General features: G+C 47.0%; 1 protein-coding gene across 1 annotated transcript in view; it reads left to right on the forward strand.

Annotated features, from left to right (window-relative positions):
* Positions 1-21856, forward strand: part of LOC134927385 (ATP-dependent translocase ABCB1-like) — a 943310-nt gene that overhangs the window by 826398 nt on the left and 95056 nt on the right. Inside the window, exon 20 of the mRNA XM_063921755.1 lies at positions 5225-5381. Coding sequence (XP_063777825.1) covers positions 5225-5381 — 157 coding nt within the window. The remainder of the gene's footprint in view (positions 1-5224; positions 5382-21856) is intronic.

Below are 21856 nucleotides of genomic sequence, written 5' to 3' on the forward strand. Positions count from 1 at the left end.
GCTCACAAGTTCCTCAATCATCAGTGTCTTCAAACATCGCTCACAAGTTCTTCAGTCATCAGAGTTTCTAAAACATTGCTCACAAATTCTTCAGTATCTTTTAACATCGCTCACTAGCTCTTCATTCACCAGTGACTTTAAAGAATTCTTTAGTATCTTTCACCATCGTCCACAAGTTCTTTATTCATGTATCTCTAAACATCGCTCACAAATTCTTCAGTAGCTTTGGACATTGCCCACAAGTTCTCTTTCTTCCATGTGTTGCTGTATTGCTCTCTTCCCAAAATAAAGTTCTTCAACATTTTTTCATCAAACATAATTGTCAGAGTCCTGTATGAGGAAAACCTATATCCGGCCTTCTCTGCTCCGACCCAGCTGTGGTTCCTTTTCCCGACCATCGGAGGAGCCCCCGAGTTCACAACACTCCCAATCCAGGTCAGTGACAGTTTGTCAGGATCAGCAAGTCGTCCAGATAAGGCAGGATCCTTACTCCTTGGCGATGGAGATGAGCCGTCATCAAGGCCATAACCTTGGATGAAGATCCGAGGAGCCGTGGCCAGTCCAAACAGTAGAGCCTGGAACTGATAGTGAAGGTTGCCAATAGCAAACCACAGATATTGCTGATGCGATATGGCAATAGGTATATGCAGGTAAGCATCTTGTATATCCAGGGATACCATATAATCTCCAGGTTCCATGGCCAGTACAATAGAGCCCAGTGTTTTCATACGGAACTTGGATACTCTCACAAACTTGTTCAGTGATTTGAGGTTGAGTATAGACCGGAAAGAGTCATTGGGTTTTGGTAATAGAAACAAGGTTGATTAGTATCCTCTGCCTCTTTGGGATAAAGGTACTGACACCACCACTGCTGTATCCAGGAGGGAACTCACAACCAATTGTAGAGCTTGCACCTTTAACAGATCCAAAGGGGTAACTGTTGTGCAAAACTGGTGAGGGGGATGCCTCTTGAAAGAAACTGCGTACCCATGAAAGACAACTTCTCGCACCCATGCATCTGAAGTGGTCATTAATTTCCACTCATTTTCAGTCTATTCTGAACACCTCACACCTCACAATATTATTTTTAGTCCTAAAATTTGCACCGAGGTCGCTGGATGGCTAAGCTAAGCGACACAAGTGGCCGACACAAACACCAGGCCCATCTAGGAGTGGCACTGCAGTGTCACACAGGATGGCCCTTCAAAAAAATAGTCCCCAAATAGCACATGACGCAAAGAAAAAAAGAGGCGCAATGAGCTAGCTGTGTGACTAAGCTAAGCAACCCTAGTGGCCGACACAAACATCTGGCCCATCTAGGAGTGGCACTGCAGTGTCACGCAGGATGACCCTTCAAAAAAATACTCCCCAAACAGCACATGATGCAAATTTAAAAAAAAGACGCAATGAGCTAGCTGTGTGACTAAGCTAAGCGACCCTAGTGGCTGACACAAACACCTAGCCCATCTAGGAGTGGCACTGCAGTTTTCTAGCGAGAGGATGAGTGCTTCCATCCTCATGTGAAGCTGAACCACTAGCCATGAACATAGGCCAGGGCCTCAGTTGTTCCTTGCCACTCCGTGTCGTAAATGGCATATTGGCAAGTTTCCGCTTCTCCTCAGACGCTTTTAATTTTGATTTTTGGGTCATTTTTTTACTGATCTTTTGTGTTTTGGATTTTACATGCTCTGTACTATGACATTGGGCATCGGCCTTGGCAGACGACGTTGATGGCATTTCATCGTCTCGGCCATGACTAGTGGCAGCAGCTTCAGCACGAGGTGGAAGTGGATCTTGATCTTTCCCTATTTTTTTAACCTCCACATTTTTGTTCTCCATATTTTAATGCGCACAACTAAAAGCCACCACAGGTATACAATATAGATGGATGGATAGTATAGTATTATATTACTTATGAACAATGAGTGACGACACAGAGGTAGGTACAGCCGTGGCCTACCGTACTGCTATATATATATAATATACTGTATAATAATAACGGACTTGGTGGACACTGTCAGCAGACTGCTAAACTAGTATGAAGAAAAAAAAAGCCACCACAGGTATACAATGTAGATGGATGGATAGTATAGTATTATATTACTTATGGAGGACGAGTGACGACACAGAGGTAGGTACAGCCGTGGCCTACCGTACTGCTATATATATATATATAATATACTGTATAATAATAACGGACCTGGTGGACACTGTCAGCAGACTACTAAACTAGTATGAAGAAAAAAAAAGCCACCACAGGTATACAATGTAGATGGATGGATAGTATAGTATTATATTACTTATGGACGACGACTGACGACACAGAGGTAGGTACAGCCGTGGCCTACCGTACTGCTATATATATATATAATATACTGTATAATAATAACGGACCTGGTGGACACTGTCAGCAGACTGCTAAACTAGTATGAAGAAAAAAAAAGCCACCACAGGTATACAATGTAGATTGATGGATAGTATAGTATTATATTACTTATGGAGGACGAGTGACGACACAGAGGTAGGTACAGCCGTGGCCTACCGTACTGCTATATATATATAATATACTGTATAATAATAACGGACCTGGTGGACACTGTCAGCAGACTGCTAAACTAGTATGAAGAAAAAAAAAGCCACCACAGGTATACAATGTAGATGGATGGATAGTATAGTATTATATTACTTATGGACGACGACTGATGACACAGAGGTAGGTACAGCCGTGGCCTACCGTACTGCTATATATATATAATATACTGTATAATAATAACGGACCTGGTGGACACTGTCAGCAGACTGCTAAACTAGTATGAAGAAAAAAAATGCCACCACAGGTATACAATGTAGATGGATGGATAGTATAGCATTATATTATTTATGGACGACGACTGACGACACAGAGGTAGGTACAGCCGTGGCCTACCGTACTGCTATATATATATATAATATACTGTATAATAATAACGGACCTGGTGGACACTGTCAGCAGACTGCTAAACTAGTATGAAGAAAAAAAAAGCCACCACAGGTATACAATGTAGATGGATGGATAGTATTATATTACTTATGGAGGACGACTGACGACACAGAGGTAGTTACAGCCGTGGCCTACCGTACTGCTATATAGATATATATATATATAGTATACTGTATAATAATAACGGACCTGGTGGACACTGTCAGCAGACTGCTAAACTAGTATGAAGAAGAAAAAAGCCACCACAGGTATACAATGTAGATGGATGGATAGTATAGTATTATATTACTTATGGACGACTACTGACGACACAGAGGTAGGTTCAGCCGTGGCCTACCGTACTGCTATATATATATATAATATACTGTATAATAATAACGGACCTGGTGGACACTGTCAGCAGACTGCTAAACTAGTATGAAGAAAAAAAAAAAGCCACCACAGGAGTGTTTTTCAGGCAAACGTATACTGGACAGGTGGTCACTGTCAGCAAAACTGTGCACTGTACTCCTGCTATAACTGCTCCCCAGTCCCCACAATTAGGCAGTGTGAGCAGTGCACTCAGCACAGATATATCATGCAGCAGTGCAGCACACTGAGCACAGATATGGTGGAGCGTTTTTTTCAGGCAGAGAAACAACGGATTAAACTCACTGGTGGTATTATAATCAAAACCCTGCACTGTACTCCCTAACAGCTTCTCCCCATCCCCAATCCTCCCCACAATTATAACTAAGCACTCTTTTCTACTATAACGGAGAGGACGCCAGCCACGTACTCTCCCTATCAATCTCAATGCACGTGTGAAAATGGTGGCGACGCGCGGTTGCTTATATAGAATCCGAGTCTCGCGAGAATCCGACAGCGGGATGATGACGTTTGGGTGCGCTCTGTTTACCCCGAGCCACACGGGAGAATCCGAGCATGGCTCGGACCCGTGTAAAAAGGCTGAAGTTCAGGGGGGTTCGGTTTCCGAGAAACCGAACCCGCTCATCACTAGTTACAATACCCTTTATTAAATAACACATTTCAATATACTGCCGTAGTGTGCAGTTACACTTCCAATCCATTGCAGCCAAACTACAAGATAAGCTTCAAATACTGTAGTTAGAATTCTCTATCTTAGAATTATCTAGCTTTCTATGTAAGGGCAGACATCTCAATAAATACAGTGTCTGACTGCAATGCCACAGGAAATGTGTTTGAATCCCGGCTATGTCAGCATCTTAAAATGTAATAAAGGACGGGTTGAATAACAACGAGCTCTCAAGTTAAATTCATGAATTGTGTGTAGGTATTAGCGATGGGAAGGGGAAGTAGACAGGGGAAGGAGATAGGGCAGTCAGGAGATGCTGGGCTTAAAAACGAGGGAAACTACAAGTGAAAGTAATTAAAACAGTTGACAAGTGCTGCCAGCAGTGCCCCCTACCCTTCAGCGTTACCCCCCTACACACTTATCACATTGGCCCTGAAGCACTGTTAATCAGAATAATTATAATGAACTCTGCAATCTAACATGGAGTAAAATTGAGGTGCTTGGCATACTTTTTGGACACAAAAAGTGCTTGGAGTATGCACCAGCATTACATTTTCTCTTAAAATGTGGAATGACTGCTATTGGTACGTGTAAGTATTGTTGGTATATTGGCCCTCATTCCGAGTTGATAGGTCGCAATGCGAATTTAGCAGAGTTACACACGCTAAGCCACCGCCTACTGGAAGTGAATCTTAGCATCTTAAAATTGCGAACGATATAATCGCAATATTGCGATTACAAACTACTTAGCAGTTTTAGAGTAGCTCCACACTTACTCTGCCTGTGCGATCAGTTCAGTGCTTGTCGTTCCTGGTTTGACGTCATAAACACACCCAGCGTTCGCTCAGACACTCCCCCGTTTCTCCGGCCACTCCTGCGTTTTTTCCGGAAACGGTAGCGTTTCCATCCACACGCCCCTAAAACGCTGTGTTTCCGCCCAGTAACACCCATTTCCTGTCAATCACACTACGATCGCCGGAGCGAAGAAAAAGCCGTGAGTAAAAATCCTATCTTCTTAGCAAAATTACTTGGCGCAGTCGCAGTGCGAACATTGCGCATGCGTACTAAGCGGATTTTCACTGCGATGCGATGAAAAAGAACGAGCGAACGACTCGGAATGAGGGCCCTTGTCTTTAATACAGTGATTACAATTATTTTACTATCACTATTGCTTACTGATTTTTTTAATCATTTATATCTTGTTTTAGAATAGTTAGTGTTATTTCTTTTGCGTGTACTCATGTGGGAAATTCCAATTCCACTGCACAAGATTATGGACAAGCAAAGGTTTCAGCTCAGCGCATTTTTAAGCTTTTGGACAGAAATCCAGTTATTGACAGCTACAGCGAAGAAGGAAACACTTTGGTAACATATTTATTGTTTTTGTTTTCCTTCTTTATATTATGCCACTACTTTTGTCACACACTTATTGGATTAAAAAGGTGCATTTTGTCATAAGTGTTAATTGAACAGCTGTATTTAAACATGCTGTTCTCCAGGTCAACTACCCAAACTAGTAAGTGTATGCTGGAGTGTAAACTGACTTTTGTATTTGTTCAGTGGGTAGGGCCATAGCTACGTGATCATGTGCCCTGGGCTGTCCCTGACATCATAAAGAGGCAACCCAGACCAGGCTGTGAGGGCTAGCAGGGTAAGGCTGGGAACACATCAGGACAATGGGGGAGATGTATGAAGCAGTGAAAAGAGTGGAGTAGTGAGCCAGTGGGGAAGTTGCCCATGGCAACCAATCAGGTGCTACGTATAATTTCATAGAATGCACTTGATAAATGCTCCAAGCTGATTGGTTGCCATGGGCAACTTCTCCACTGGCCCACTTCTCCACTGCATCATACATCTACCCCAGTGTGTGTGCCAGCTAACCCATAGTCAGATGGAACAATATTTCTCTAACGTCCTAGTGGATGCTGGGAACTCCGAAAGGACCATGGGGAAAAGCGGCTCCGCAGGAGACTGGGCACAACTAAAGAAAGCTTTAGGTCACCTAGTGTGCACTGGCTCCTCCCACTATGACCCTCCTCCAAGCCTCAGTTAGATTTTTGTGCCCGGACGAGCTGGATGCACACTAGGGGCTCTCCTGAGCCTCTAGAAAGAAAGTATATGTTAGGTTTTTTATTTTACAGTGAGACCTGCTGGCAAAAGGCTCGCTGCACCGAGGGACTAAGGGGAGAAGAAGCGAACCTACCTGCTTGCAGCTAGCTTGGGCTTCTTAGGCTACTGGACACCATTAGCTCCAGAGGGATCGACCGCATGGAACTGGCCTTGGTGTTCGGTCCCGGAGCCGCGCCGCCGTCCCCCTTACAGAGCCAGAAGCAAGAAGAGGTCCGGAAAATCGTCGGCAGAAGACTTCTGTCTTTACCAAGGTAGCGCACAGCACTGCAGCTGTGCGCCATTGCTCCTCATACACACTTCACACTCCGGTCACTGAGGGCAGGCTTGGACTGGCCCACAGGGGTACAGGGGAAACCACCGGTGGGCCCTACTGCCTGGGGGCCCACCTCCTGTTCTAAGGATCAGGTTCCAGACTGTCCACTAAAATTATACATTATACATATGTTACCTTATACTGGACTATGGTGTATTTTCTACAGTGCATTGCTGTTATTAATCTGTTATTAATCTGGTACATTATCATGCATGCAGCATCTGAATTTACTGTATATATTTATGAAGGGGCCCAGACATTGCACTCTCTAATGTAGGGGTGGGCAAGAGGCGTGCCTGGCCCGCTGTGCTCCACCAGAGTGCAATGACAAGCGGCTCGACAGGCCGCTTGTCACTGCACTGCTCTCAGACGCTGAGGAAATCCCGGTCACGTCACAGGGTCAACTGAGTAGGATTTCCTCTGTTACCATGCGTGCGCTGGGCGGCACGGGGGGCGGGCACTGCAGTGAGCAGGAGCGGCGACTGAGTGAGAAGAAGAAGCGGCGGCCAGCGAGCGGGAGCAGGAGAGGCCACATCAGCAGTGACTCCAGGCGGCAGCAGCAGCAGCACGGATCATCGGACAGTAGGTATCGTCTGCCACTGTGACAAACAGGTAAACCCTCTGTCCAGCCAGCCCCTGGATCAGCGCTTAGGCTACCATAGGGGTGGGGAGGCAGCTGAGTTAAAAACTGCAATATGGGTTTAGGGGAGGGGGGGATAGGGGGGTAGGGACTGTCTGCCTTAATGTGTAAAAAGGGGACGCAGTCTGCCATAATATGTAAAAAAGTGGGACGCTGTCTGCCGTAATGTGTAAAAAGTGGGACGCTGTCTGCTGTAATGTGTAAAAAGGGGGACGATGTCTGCCGTAATGTGTAAAAAGGGGACGCTGTCTGCCGAAATGTGTAAAAAGGGGACTCTGTCTGCCGTAATGTGTAAAAAGGGGACGCTGTCTGCCGAAATGTGTAAAAAGGGGACTCTGTCTGCCGTAATGTGTAAAAAGGGGACGCTGTCTGCTGTAATGTGTAAAAAGGGGACGCTGTTTGCCGTAATGTGTAAAAAGGGGACTCTTTTTGAGTATTTTGTGTGTGGCCCTCGAACATTCGCTGGAAGTGTTAAGCGGCCCCACAGCTGAAATAATTGCCCACCCCTGCTCTAATGGTTAGTCAGACTAATGAGGTGGCTGGCCACAACCCCTCAGCAGACGGGCCACACCCCTAACATGGGCCCCTATCACTGCATTCCCCCCGGTGGGCCCTACATGCCCCAGTCCGACACTGACTGAGGGTGCAGGGCGCTGTGGGGGGGCGCCCTGAGCAGCAATAAAAACACCTTGGCTGGCAAAAATATCACAATATATAGCCCCAGAGGCTATATATGTGATAAATACCCCTGCCAGAATCCTTAAAAAAGCGGGAGAAAAGTCCGCGAAAAAGGGGCGGAGCTATCTCCCTCAGCACACTGGCGCCATTTCTCCCTCACAGCTCCGCTGGAAGGAAGCTCCCTGGCTCTCCTCTGCAGTCTGCACTTCAGAAAAGGGTAAAAAAGAGAGGGGGGTCACTAAATTTAGGCGCAGTAATTATATTAGCAGCTATAGGGGACATAATTCAGTTAGTCCCTGCATTTTATAGCGCTCTGGTGTGTGCTGGCATACTCTCACTCTGTCTCCCCAAAGGGCTTTTGTGGGGTCCTGTCCTCTGTTAGAGCATTCCCGGTGTGTGTGCGGTGTGTCGGTACGGCTGTGTCGACATGTTTGACGAGGAAAATTATGTGGAGGCGGAGCAGATGCCTATAGAGTGATGTCACCCCCTGCGGGGCAGACACCTGAGTGGATGGTTTTATGGAAGGAATTACGTGCAAGTGTCTTACATAAAAAAATTTGACGCCATGCCAAATGCGGGACAGCCGGCTTCTCAGCTCGTGCCTGCCCAGGCGTCTCAAAGGCCATCAGGGGCTCTAAAACGCCCGCTACCTCAGATAGCAGACGCCGATGTCGACACGGATATTGATACCAGTGTCATCGACGATGAGTCTAATCTAATGTCCACTAAGGCCATTCGTTGTATGATTGAGGCAATGAAAGAGGTGTTACACATTTCTAATACAAACCCAGGTACCACAAAAAAGGGTATTATGTTTGGGGAGAAAAAACTACCCGTAGTCTTTCCCCCATCAGAAGAATTAAATGAAGTGTGTGAAGAAGCGTGGGCGTTCCCTGATAAAAGATTGGTAATCTCTAAAAAGTTACTAATGGCGTTCCCTTTCCCGCCAGAGGATAGGGCACGTTGGGAAACACCTCCTAGGGTGGATAAAGCGCTCACACGTTTGTCTAAAAAGGTGGCACTACCGTCTCCGGATACGGCCGCCCTCAAGGAGCCTGCAGGTAGAAAGCATGAGACGATCCTGAAGTCTATGTATACACACTCAGGCATTATACTGAGACCAGCTATTGCGTCAGCATGGATGTGCAGTGCTGCCGCTGCGTGGTCAGATTCCCTGTCAGAAAATATTGACACCCTTGACAGGGACACTATATTGCTAACTATAGAGCATATAAAAGACTCAGTCTTATACATGAGAGATGCACAGAGGGAGATCTGCCGGCTGGCATCTAAAGTAAGTGCATTGTCCATTTCTGCTAGGAGAGGCTTATGGACTCGGCAGTGGACAGGGGATGCAGATTCCAAAAGACACATGGAAGTCTTGCCTTATAAGGGTGAGGAGTTATTCGGGGATGGTCTCTCGGACCTAGTTTCCACAGCAACAGCTGGGAAGTCAGCATTTTTACCCCATGTTCCCTCACAGCCTAAGAAGGCGCCGTTTTATCAGGTACAGTCCTTTCGGACTCAGAAAAACAGGCGAGGAAAAGGCGGGTCCTTTCTGTCCAGAGGCAGAGGTAGAGGAAAAAGGCTGCAACAAACAGCAGGTTCCCAGGAGCAAAAGTCCTCCCCCGCTTCTTCCAAGTCCGCCGCATGACAGTGGGGCTCCACAGGCGGAGTCAGGTACGGTGTGGGGCCGCCTCAAAAATTTCAGCGATCAGTGGGCTCGCTCACAGGTGGATCCCTGGATCCTTCAAATAGTATCTCAGTGGTACAAGCTGGAATTCTATACGTCTCCACCCCACCGGTTCCTAAAATCTGCCTTGCCGATTACTCCCTCAGACAGGGAGGCTGTGCTAGCGGCAATTCACAAGCTGTATTCCCAGCAGGTGATAATCAAGGTGCCCCTACTTCAACAAGGACGGGGTTACTACTCCACACTGTTTGTGGTACCGAAACCGGACGGTTCGGTGAGACCCATTTTAAATTTAAAATCCTTGAACACATACATAAAAAATTCAAGTTCAAGATGGAATCGCTCAGGGCGGTTATTGCAAGCCTGGACGAGGGGGATTACATGGTATCCCTGGACATCAAGGATGCTTACCTGCATGTCCCAATTTACCATCCTCACCAGGAGTACCTCAGATTTGTTGTACAGGATTTCCATTACCAATTCAGACGCTGCCGTTTGGACTCTCCACGGCACCGAGGGTGTTTACCAAGGTAATGGCGGAAATGATGATACTCCTTCGAAGGAAGGGAGTTTTAATTATCCCGTACTTGGACGATCTCCTAATAAAGGCGAGATCCAGGGAGCAGTTGTTGGTAGGAGTAGCACTATCTCAGGAGGTGCTACACCAGCACGGTTGGATTCTGAATATTCCAAAGTCACAACTGGTTCCAACGACACGTCTACTGTTCCTGGGTATGATTCTGGACACAGTCCCAAAAAAAAAAAGTGTTTCTCCCAGGAGAGAAAGCCAAGGAGCTGTCATCTCTAGTCAGAGACCTCCTGAAACCAAAGCAGGTGTCGGTGCATCACTGCACGCGAGTCCTGGGAAAGATGGTGGCTTCTTACGAAGCCATTCCTTTCGGCAGGTTCCATGCCAGAATCTTTCAGTGGGACCTGTTGGACCAATGGTCCGGATCGCATCTTCAGATGCATCGCCTAATAACCCTGTCTCCAAGAACCAGGGTGTCTCTGCTGTGGTGGCTGCAGAGTGCTCATCTTCTAGAGGGCCGCAGATTCGGCATACAGGACTGTGTCCTGGTGACCACGGATGCCAGCCTTCGAGGCTGGGGGGCAGTCACACAGGGAAGAAACTTCCAGGGACTATGGTCGAGTCAGGAGACTTCCCTACACATAAATATTCTGGAACTAAGGGCCATTTACAATGCCCTAAGTCAGGCAAAACCCCTGCTTCTACACCAGCTGGTACTGATCCAGTCAGACAACATCACGGCAGTCGCCCATGTAAACCGACAGGGCGGCACAAGAAGCAGGATGGCAATGGCAGAAGCCACAAGGATTCTCCAATGGGCGGAAAATCACGTACTAGCACTGTCAGCAGTGTTCATTCCGGGAGTGGACAACTGGGAAGCAGACTTTCTCAGCAGACACGACCTCCACCCGGGAGAGTGGGGACTTCATCCAGAAGTCTTCACACTGATTGTAAATCGTTGGGAACGTCCACAGGTGGACATGATGGCGTCCCGCCTAAACAAAAAACTAGAAAAATATTGCGCCATGTCAAGGGACCCTCAGGCGATAGCTGTGGACGCTCTAGTGACACCGTGGGTGTACCAGTCGGTTTATGTGTTCCCTCCTCTGCCTCTCATACCAAAGGTACTGAGGATAATAAGAAAACGAGGAGTAAGAACAATACTCGTGGTTCCGGATTGGCCAAGACGAGCGTGGTACCCGGAACTTCAAGAGATGATCTCAGAGGACCCATGGCCTCTGCCGCTCAGACAGGACCTGCTGCAGCAGGGGCCCTGTCTGTTCCGCGGCTACGTTTGACGGCAAAGGAAAAGGGCATTCCGGAGGAAGTCATTCCTACGCTGATTAAAGCCAGGAAAGATGTAACTGCAAAACATTATCACCGCATATGGCGGAAATATGTTGCTTGGTGTGAGGCCAGAAAGGCCCCAACAGAGGAATTTCAACTGCGTCGATTTCTACACTTCCTACAAGCAGGAGTGACTATGGGCCTAAAATTAGGCTCAATTAAAGTACAGATCTCGGCTCTGTCGATTTTCTTCCAGAAAGAACTAGCTTTACTACCTGAAGTTCAAACATTTGTAAAAGGAGTGCTGCATATTCAGCCCCCTTTTGTGCCTCCAGTGGCACCTTGGGATCTCAACGTGGTGTTGAGTTTCCTAAAATCACATTGGTTTGAGCCACTAAAAACCGTGGATCTAAAATATCTCACGTGGAAAGTGGTCATGTTATGGGCCTTGGCTTCGGCCAGGCGTGTATCAGAATTGGCGGCTTTGTCATGTAAAAGCCCTTATCTAATTTTCCATATGGATAGGGCAGAATTGAGGACTCGTCCCCATTTTCTCCCTAAGGTGGTATCAGCCTATCACTTGAACCAACCTATTGTAGTGCCTGCGGCTACTAGGGACTTGGAGGATTCCAAGTTACTGGACGTAGTCAGGGCCTTGAAAATGTATGTTTCCAGGACGGCTAGAGTCAGGAAAACTGACTCGCTATCTATCCTGTATGCACCCAACAAACTGGGTGCTCCTGCTTCTAAGCAGACTATTGCTCGCTGGATTTGTAGTACAATTCTGCTGGCGGATTCTGCGGCTGGACTGCTGCATCCAAAATCAGTGAAAGCCCATTCCACAAGGAAGGTGGGCTCATCTTGGGCAGCTGCCCGAGGGGTCTCGGCCTTACAACTTTGCCGAGCTGCTACTTGGTCAGGGGCAAACACGTTTGCAAAATTCTACAAATTTGATACTCTGGCTGAGGAGGACCTTAAGTTCTCTCATTCGGTGCTGCAGAGTCATCCGCACTCTCCCGCCCATTTGGGAGCTTTGGTATAATCCCCATGGTCCTTTCGGAGTTCCCAGCATCCACTAGGACGTTAGAGAAAATAAGATTTTACTCACCGGTAAATCTATTTCTCGTACTCCGTAGTGGATGCTGGGCGCCCATCCCAACTGCGGATTGTCTGCATTACTTGTACATAGTTATTGTTAACTAAAGGGTTATTGTTGAGCCAACTGTTGAGAGGCTCAGTGTTTTCATACTGTTAACTTGGTATAATATCACGAGTTATACGGTGTGATTGGTGTGGCTGGTATGAGTCATACCCGGGATTCAAAATCCTTCCTTTTTGTGTCAGCTCTTCCAGGCACAGTATCCTAACTGAGGCTTGGAGGAGGGTCATAGTGGGAGGAGCCAGTGCACACCAGGTGACCTAAAGCTTTCTTTAGTTATGCCCAGTCTCCTGCGGAGCCGCTATTCCCCATGGTCCTTTCAGAGTTCCCAGCATCCACTACGGACTACGAGAAATAGATTTACCGGTGAGTAAAATCTTATTATTGGCACTCATGATCAGGTGTACTGCTGTGTGATATATCGTTACCTGCTGCATGCACCTGCATGCCATTGTCAGTGGGGTCAGCTTATTTATTTATTACCAGTTATTTATATAGCACACACATATTCTGCAGCTCTTTACAGAGAATATTTTGCCCATTCACATCAGTCCCTGCCCCAGTGGAAACCGGAGAACACCCACACAAGTATGAGGAGAATATACAAACTCTGCACAGTTAGGGTCATGGTAGGAATCGAACCCATGACCTCAGTGCTGTGAGGCAGTAATGCTAACTATTACACCATCCGTACTGCCCTATCTGATCAGATAAGCCCTAGCTTATCTGATGTGTAGCACATCAGATCATACTTGCCTACTCTCCCGGAATGGCCGGGAGGCTCCCGAAAATCGAGTGTCCCTCCCGGCCCCACGGAAGAGCAGGCAAGTCTCCCGGAATCGGGGGTCCCACTGCCCGTCCGCCCACTTTGTGTGTAAAGTGGGCGGTCCGGGCAGGTGAGGACGCGATTCTTGCAGAATTGCGTCATCATAGCCACGCCCCCTGCAGTGTAATGCAGGAGATCGCGGCATTACAGAGCGGGGGCGTGGCTTAAAGCGGGTGTCAGCGAGACCCGCCCTTGCTACGCCCCCTCCCGCCCTTGCTCCGCCTCCGTCCCGCCTCCTCAGCACATCCAGCCCTCCCCTGCCCCCTTGCTGTGCTGACCTGGCTGCTCTCTCCCGCAGAGAGCAGCCAGAATGTCGGCAACCCTGCATCAGATGGGACGACCCCACTGATGACAGCTGGGAGCACGCAATAGCATATGCACACTGAGCTATATGTACAATACAATGTTCCAATATGCGACAGAATGATATATTGTCCAGTATATGACCTAATATTATGCAGCCACAGATTCTTAAGCTTGGTAGGCACCAACAGATATATCGCCCATTCAATGGAACTTTTTAACCTTCATTTAAATCAGTTGTTCTCAAACTTTTCTATATCACGGCACACTGCAGTATTAGAATGTATTTTGCGGCATCTCTAGGCCAAACGTTTCTTATTGAGAAATTTAGAATAAATATTAAATTAAGTAAATTGTGTTTATATTTCATTCTGTCTAATTGTGTAGTGAGGACAAGATTTGCTTCTGTTTGTCCACATATTTTATGATTGACAGCCATCAGCACTGGTTTTGCCTATTACATTGACCAAAAATAATTTTAATTGGTCCTGGACCACAAAGAAAGGGCACCCATGCAAGAGTCCTGAGGCACCCCAGGGTGCCACGGCACACAGATTGAGAACCACTGATTTACATAATAATCTGTGGGCGCTTTAGTATAATAATAATAATCTGTACCTCCTTTTATGTAATATAACTAGAGATCAATTTAGTAGAATAATAACCTATGTGCCCTTAATTAGAATAGTAATACTGTAACAGGTGCTTCCATTATTAGAATTTCATTAATCTGTGCCCCGCCCCGCCTTAGTTTTTAACTATAATGTGTGTCTCCTTCAAAACAATATAATGTCCCCTTTAGCATACCTCCCAACTGTCCTAATTTTGCCACGACAATCCCATTTTTCTGGGACAGTCCCACTGTCCCATCCACAGGTCGCAATGTTAGTTGGGAGACTCTCTCTTACCCACTGCAGAGGTGAATAGACGCTGTGTTTATGCGCACTGCATCTATTCACCGGGAGAGAGGGAGAGGGGGCATGCTAGCGGCTCACAGAGTGCTTGGCATGGCCCTCACAGCGCTGAAAACAGGAGCGTGGCCCACAACCCCACGAAGCTACACCCCCTACCTGCATGGTCATGCCTCCTAATTCTGGCCACGTGACTTCGGTGCACGTTTGTGTCCCACCTCTTGCTTTTAAAAACACTAGGGAACAGTTTCACCTTAACAGCGTGTCCTCCAAAGTGTTCTTTGTTTGCCCAAACTGCATGAGATCTAGCTGAAGAATGCTGAACTGTTTATCACCTATTCTGGTTAATAATCCACTGTTGATTTTCATCTACCACCATGTCTGAGTGATTTAGAACCTTGTATTTTCACACAGCTCCTAAATGTAATTTTTCAGACACAGCCTGTATAGGGATGGTATCGGGATCCCAGTGCATGTCAGAAGACCGACAGCTGCATCCCGATGCATAGAATCCTGACCCCAACTATGTAAGTATACTAACCCTCCCTCTCTACCCCCTAACCCTCCCTACCCGCAGCCCAACCCTAACCCTCCATCCCCTGCAGCCCAACCTTAACCCTTTCTGCTTAGCACCTAAACCCTAACCCTCCCTGCAGCCTAACCCTCCCCCCTAAGTGCCTAATGCTGCATTTAGATCGCAAATGCCGGATCCTACCCGGTAAGAGAAACGTGTCCTTACCGGGTGGGATCCGGCATTTGCGCTCCGTTGCAGGCTTTCCGACCCGGCAATATACCAGGTCGGTTGCCATAACAACGGAGCACGCAGCAGCAGCAGGGGGCGGCGTCGGGAGATGAGCTCATCTCCAGCGCCGCCTCTCCCTATCTTGTGAATGGGAACCGTGTCGCATCGACACGGCTCCCATTCACACCGCACCTGACCCGGTAATCAACCCGGGTAAAAACCTTCTTTTTTACCGGGTTGATTTACCGGGTCAGGCGACCCGTTAAATCGGCCAAGGACCTTTCATATTGCACACTGACCCGGTTCGAAACGGCAATATGCCGTGTCGATACCGTGTTATTTGTGCGATGTGAAAGGGGTATTACCCTCCCTCCCCACAGCCTAACCCTAACCCCGCTCCCCCATCCACAACCTAACCCCAATTATCCCTCTAGTGCCTAAACTTAACCTCCTTTCTGCAGCCTAACCCTTCCCGTCATACTTAGGATCAGGATGACATCAGTCGGGATTCCGGCATTGTCATTATGATCAATGTCGGAATCCTGGCATCAGTCTTCTGACCAGTGTTGGAATTACGTCAGGATTCCCCTGTAATATGGCACTTAGGAGCTGATTGGCTGGTACTTTATCTCCACCCAGTTTTTGTATCACCAAAGCTTAGTAAATAGACCCCAAGTCTCTTAACGTTGGGCCTCATTCATAGTTGTGCGCAAACCCAATAGTTTGCATACAACTAACTTTTGCCACACTGGTAGCCTTTATTCATTTCTTAAGATGCAATCTAGGGTCAGCTGTGCTGATCAATTTGCCTTCACATACGTAAGTTATTCATATTACCAAGTGTTTGTAAATTAACAGCTGAACAACACCAGTAAACAGTTATTTGAACGTTTACATTTACACCATAAAAAACATTCACAAACCTCCAACTTTATTTATCTCTCTCTACTGCTGCTTTTAGCTGGTGACATTTCCCCAAATCGAGGACTCACTCACACCTACCTGATTCGCAGCAATATAGAAATCCAGCCAACCTCATAAACATCACATGTCTCCCTGCCCCCTCCAAATCACTAAAATGTGCCATATGGAATGCACGCTCTGTTTGTAACAAATTAACATCCATTCATGACCTCTTCATATCTAACAACTTCAATCTGCTTGCTATAACAGAAACATGGCTCACACAATCAGACACGTACTCCCCTGCAGCACTGTCACATGGTGGTCTCCACTTCACACACACCTCCAGGCCTGTTAACTGTAAAGGAGGTGGGGTTGGATTATTGCTTTCCCAATCTTTTGCATACACAGTTCTACCACTGGTACCATCACTCACATTCATATCATTTGAACTACATTCCATCTGGATTTACACTCCTCTATGCGTGTTGAAGCCATCTATCGCCCTCCTGGGCAACCCAAACAATTTCTGGGAGATTTTCCTCCTGGCTCCTTTACTTCCTATCCTCTGACATTTACACCATCATCAAAACAAGAGAAGAGAAGGACTCTATGGGGTTTATTTACTAAGATTCGTAATTTCCGAAAAAAGGTCAAAGTTCAATCACGAATGACATCGACAGTGTAAAACTGCAACTTTTTGAATTGATTACGACTAATTTACTAAGCTGTCGTATTCGTGTTTTTCTTTGCATCCGATGTCGATGTCATTCGTGTTTTTTTTACCTAATTTTACGGCAGTGATTAGCAAAACACTGCCGTTTTTTTTTACAATCAATCTCGGCTGGATCTGTGTGATCCGTGCTGGGGTTCGTATTTTTTTTTTTTTTAAATTAAACAAAGTAAAATCCTAAAAAAAATTGCGTGGGGTCCCCCCTCCTAAGCATAACCAGCCTCGGGCTCTTTGAGCCGATCCTGGTTGCAGAAATATTGGGGAAAAAATGACAGGGGTTCCCCCATATTTAAGCAACCAGCATCGGGCTCTGCGCCTGGTCCTGGTCCCAAAAATACGGGGGACAAAAAGAGTAGGGGTCCCCCGTATTTTTAAAACCAGCACCGGGCTCCACTAGCTGGACAGATAATGCCACAGCCGGGGGTCACTTTTATACAGTGCCCTGCGGCCGTGGCATCAAAAATCCAACTAGTCACCCCTGGCCGGGGTACCCTGGGGGAGTGGGGACCCCTTCAATCAAGGGGTCCCCCCCCCAGCCACCCAAGGGCCAGGGGTGAAGCCCGAGGCTGTCCCCCCCCATCCAATGGGCTGCGGATGGGAGGGCTGATAGCCTTTGTTGTAAAATAAAAGATATTGTTTTTAGTAGCAGTACTACAAGTCCCAGCAAGCCTCCCCCGCATGCTGGTACTTGGAGAACCACAAGTACCAGCATGCGGCGGAAAAACGGGCCCGCTGGTACCTGTAGTACTACCACTAAAAAAATACCCAAAAAAACACAAGACACACACACCGTGAAAGTATAATTTTATTACATACACACATACATACATACTTACCTTATGTTCTCACGCAGGTCGGTCCTCTTCTCCAGTAGAATCCAAGGGGTACCTGTTGACGAAATTCTACTCACCAGATCCATGGGTCCAGGCTCCTCGGCAGATCCAGGGTTAATTCACGTACTTGCCAAAAATAAAAAAACGGTGTCCCGACCACGAACTGAAAGGGGACCCATGTTTGCACATGGGTCACCTTTCCCCGAATGCCAGAAACCCACTTTGCCTTCTGGCTAAGTGGGTTTCTTCAGCCAATCAGGGAGCGCCACGTTGTAGCACTCTCCTGATCAGCTGTGTGCTCCTGTCTTCACTGACAGGCAGCACACGGCAGTGTTACAATGTAGCGCCTATGCGCTACATTGTAACCAATGATGGGAACTTTCTGCCCTGCGGTTGACCTAAAGTGACGTCACCGCTGAGCAGAAAGTTCCCAGCATTGGTTACAATGTAGCGCATAGGCGCTACATTGTAACACTGCCGTGTGCTGCCTGTCAGTGAAGACAGGAGCACACAGCTGATCAGGAGAGTGCTACAACGTGGCGCTCCCTGATTGGCTGAAGAAACCCACTTAGCCAGAAGGCAAAGTGGGTTTCTGGCATTCGGGGAAAGGTGACCCATGTGCAAACATGGGTCCCCTTTCAGTTCGTGGTCGGGACACCGTTTTTTTATTTTTGGCAAGTACGTGGATTAACCCTGGATCTGCCGAGGAGCCTGGACCCATGGATCTGGTGAGTAGAATTTCGTCAACAGGTACCCCTTGGATTCTACTGGAGAAGAGGACCGACCTGCGTGAGAACATAAGGTAAGTATGTATGTATGTGTGTATGTAATAAAATTATACTTTCACGGTGTGTGTGTCTTGTGTTTTTTTGGGTATTTTTTTAGTGGTAGTACTACAGGTACCAGCGGGCCCGTTTTTCCACCGCATGCTGGTACTTGTGGTTCTCCAAGTACCAGCATGCGGGGGAGGCTTGCTGGGACTTGTAGTACTGCTACTAAAAACAATATATTTTATTTTACAACAAAGGCTATCAGCCCTCCCATCCGCAGCCCATTGGATGGGGGGGGACAGCCTCGGGCTTCACCCCTGGCCCTTGGGTGGCTGGGGGGGGGGACCCCTTGATTGAAGGGGTCCCCCACTCCCCCAGGGTACCCCGGCCAGGGGTGACTAGTTGGATTTTTGATGCAACGGCCGCAGGGCACTGTATAAAAGTGACCCCCGGCTGTGGCATTATCTGTCCAGCTAGTGGAGCCCGGTGCTGGTTTTAAAAATACGGGGGACCCCTACTCTTTTTGTCCCCCGTATTTTTGGGACCAGGCGCAGAGCCCGATGCTGGTTGCTTAAATATGGGGGAACCCCTGTCATTTTTTTCCCCATATTTCTGCAACCAGGATCGGCTCAAAGAGCCCGAGGCTGGTTATGCTTAGGAGGGGGGACCCCACGCAATTTTTTTGGCAAAAAAAAGCACTTTCCCACCCCTTCCCACTGATATACATGCACGGATCTCATGGATCCCTGCATGCATCTCAAATCACGGATAAAAAAAGCAGGTCTGTTTTTTTTTAGGACTTTTTTACGAGTTGTAATTTTTCACGGCAGTGTTTTGTGTTTTTTTGCTTTGCACTTCTTAGTAAATGACCGAGATTCATATCTAAACAGGCGTAATTTGACCGATGGTGTATTCATTCGTAATTTTTTACCTGAACTAGCAAAAAATTACGAATGCCCTCATCACTGCCGTGATTAGTGTTTAGTAAATGACCGAGATTAACCGAGATGACACTTTGATGAAAAAACGGCATCTCGGTCAAAATCGGGAGCTTAGTAAATATACCCCTATGTTGGGGCACTCTTAGTCAAAAAATTATTAGACACTAAAACTTAACTTTTAATAGATATAGTAAAAATATAGTGACTCAAAAAATGAAGATCGTGAACATAAATATTCATGCATATCGCTAATGCTTCTATTATAGGAATATATATGTAAAATGCCTTGGTGAAAATTATTTATAATTAATACTTTAACTGGGACAAACCTGTCTATAATTTAAGACAGGATATAGTTATAGTCCCAGAGGAATGATACCTTGGTTCAGCTTTTAGGTATTATAAGTGTTCCTAAGAAAAAAAGGAAGGAAGTGTGATGTATAAATTAGAGATGAGCGCCGGAAATTTTTCGGGTTTTGTGTTTTGGTTTTGGGTTCGGTTCCGCGGCCGTGTTTTGGGTTCGAACGCGTTTTGGCAAAACCTCACCTAATTTTTTTTGTCGGATTCGGGTGTGTTTTGGATTCGGGTGTTTTTTTTAAAAAACACTAAAAAACAGCTTAAATCATAGAATTTGGGGGTCATTTTGATCCCAAAGTATTATTAACCTCAAAAACCATAATTTACACTCATTTTCAGTCTATTCTGAATACCTCACACCTCACAATATTATTTTTAGTCCTAAAATTTGCACCTAGGTCGCTGGATGACTAAGCTGGGCGACCCTAGTGGCCGACACAAACACCGGGCCCATCTAGGAGTGGCACTGCAGTGTCACGCAGGATGTCCCTTCCAAAAAACCCTCCCCAAACAGCACATGACGCAAAGAAAAAAAGAGGCGCAATGAGGTAGCTGTGTGAGTAAGATAAGCGACCCTAGTGGCCGACACAAACACCGGGCCCATCTAGGAGTGGCACTGCAGTGTCACGCAGGATGTCCCTTCCAAAAAACCCTCCCCAAACAGCACATGACGCAAAGAAAAATTAAAGAAAAAAGAGGTGCAAGATGGAATTGTCCTTGGGCCCTCCCACCCACCCTTATGTTGTATAAACAGGACATGCACACTTTAACCAACCCATCATTTCAGTGACAGGGTCTGCCACACGACTGTGACTGATATGACGGGTTGGTTTGGACCCCCACCAAAAAAGAAGCAATTAATCTCTCCTTGCACAAACTGGCTCTACAGAGGCAAGATGTCCACCTCATCATCATCCTCCGATATATCACCGTGTACATCCCCCTCCTCACAGATTATCAATTCGTCCCCACTGGAATCCACCATCTCAGCTCCCTGTGTACTTTGTGGAGGCAATTGCTGCTGGTCAATGTCTCCGCGGAGGAATTGATTATAATTCATTTTAATGAACATCATCTTCTCCACATTTTCTGGATGTAACCTCGTACGCCGATTGCTGACAAGGTGAGCGGCGGCACTAAACACTCTTTCGGAGTACACACTTGTGGGAGGGCAACTTAGGTAGAATAAAGCCAGTTTGTGCAAGGGCCTCCAAATTGCCTCTTTTTCCTGCCAGTATAAGTACGGACTGTGTGACGTGCCTACTTGGATGCGGTCACTCATATAATCCTCCACCATTCTTTCAATGGTGAGAGAATCATATGCAGTGACAGTAGACGACATGTCCGTAATTGTTGTCAGGTCCTTCAGTCCGGACTAGATGTCAGCATCAGCAGTCGCTCCAGACTGCCCTGCATCACCGCCAGCGGGTGGGCTCGGAATTCTGAGCCTTTTCCTCGCACCCCCAGTTGCGGGAGAATGTGAAGGAGGAGATGTTGACAGGTCGCGTTCCGCTTGACTTGACAATTTTCTCACCAGCAGGTCTTTCAACCCCAGCAGACTTGTGTCTGCCGGAAAGAGAGATCCAAGGTAGGTTTTAAATCTAGGATCGAGCACGGTGGCCAAAATGTAGTGCTCTGATTTCAACAGATTGACCACCCGTGAATCCTGGTTAAGCGAATTAAGGGCTCCATCCACAAGTCCCACATGCCTAGCGGAATCGCTCCGTGTTAGCTCCTCCTTCAATGTCTCCAGCTTCTTCTGCAAAAGCCTGATGAGGGGAATGACCTGACTCAGGCTGGCAGTGTCTGAACTGACTTCACGTGTGGCAAGTTCAAAGGGCATCAGAACCTTGCACAACGTTGAAATCATTCTCCACTGCGCTTGAGACAGGTGCATTCCACCTCCTATATCGTGGTCAGATGTATAGGCTTGAATGGCCTTTTGCTGCTCCTCCAAACTCTGAAGCATATAGAGGGTTGAATTCCACCTCGTTACCACTTCTTGCTTCAGATGATGGCAGGGCAGGTTCAGGCGTTTTTGGTGTTGCTCCAGTCTTCTGTACGTGGTGCCTGTACGCCGAAAGTGTCCCGC

The sequence above is a fragment of the Pseudophryne corroboree genome, chromosome 5, assembly GCF_028390025.1.
Source record: "Pseudophryne corroboree isolate aPseCor3 chromosome 5, aPseCor3.hap2, whole genome shotgun sequence".
Taxonomy (NCBI): Eukaryota; Metazoa; Chordata; class Amphibia; order Anura; family Myobatrachidae; genus Pseudophryne; species Pseudophryne corroboree.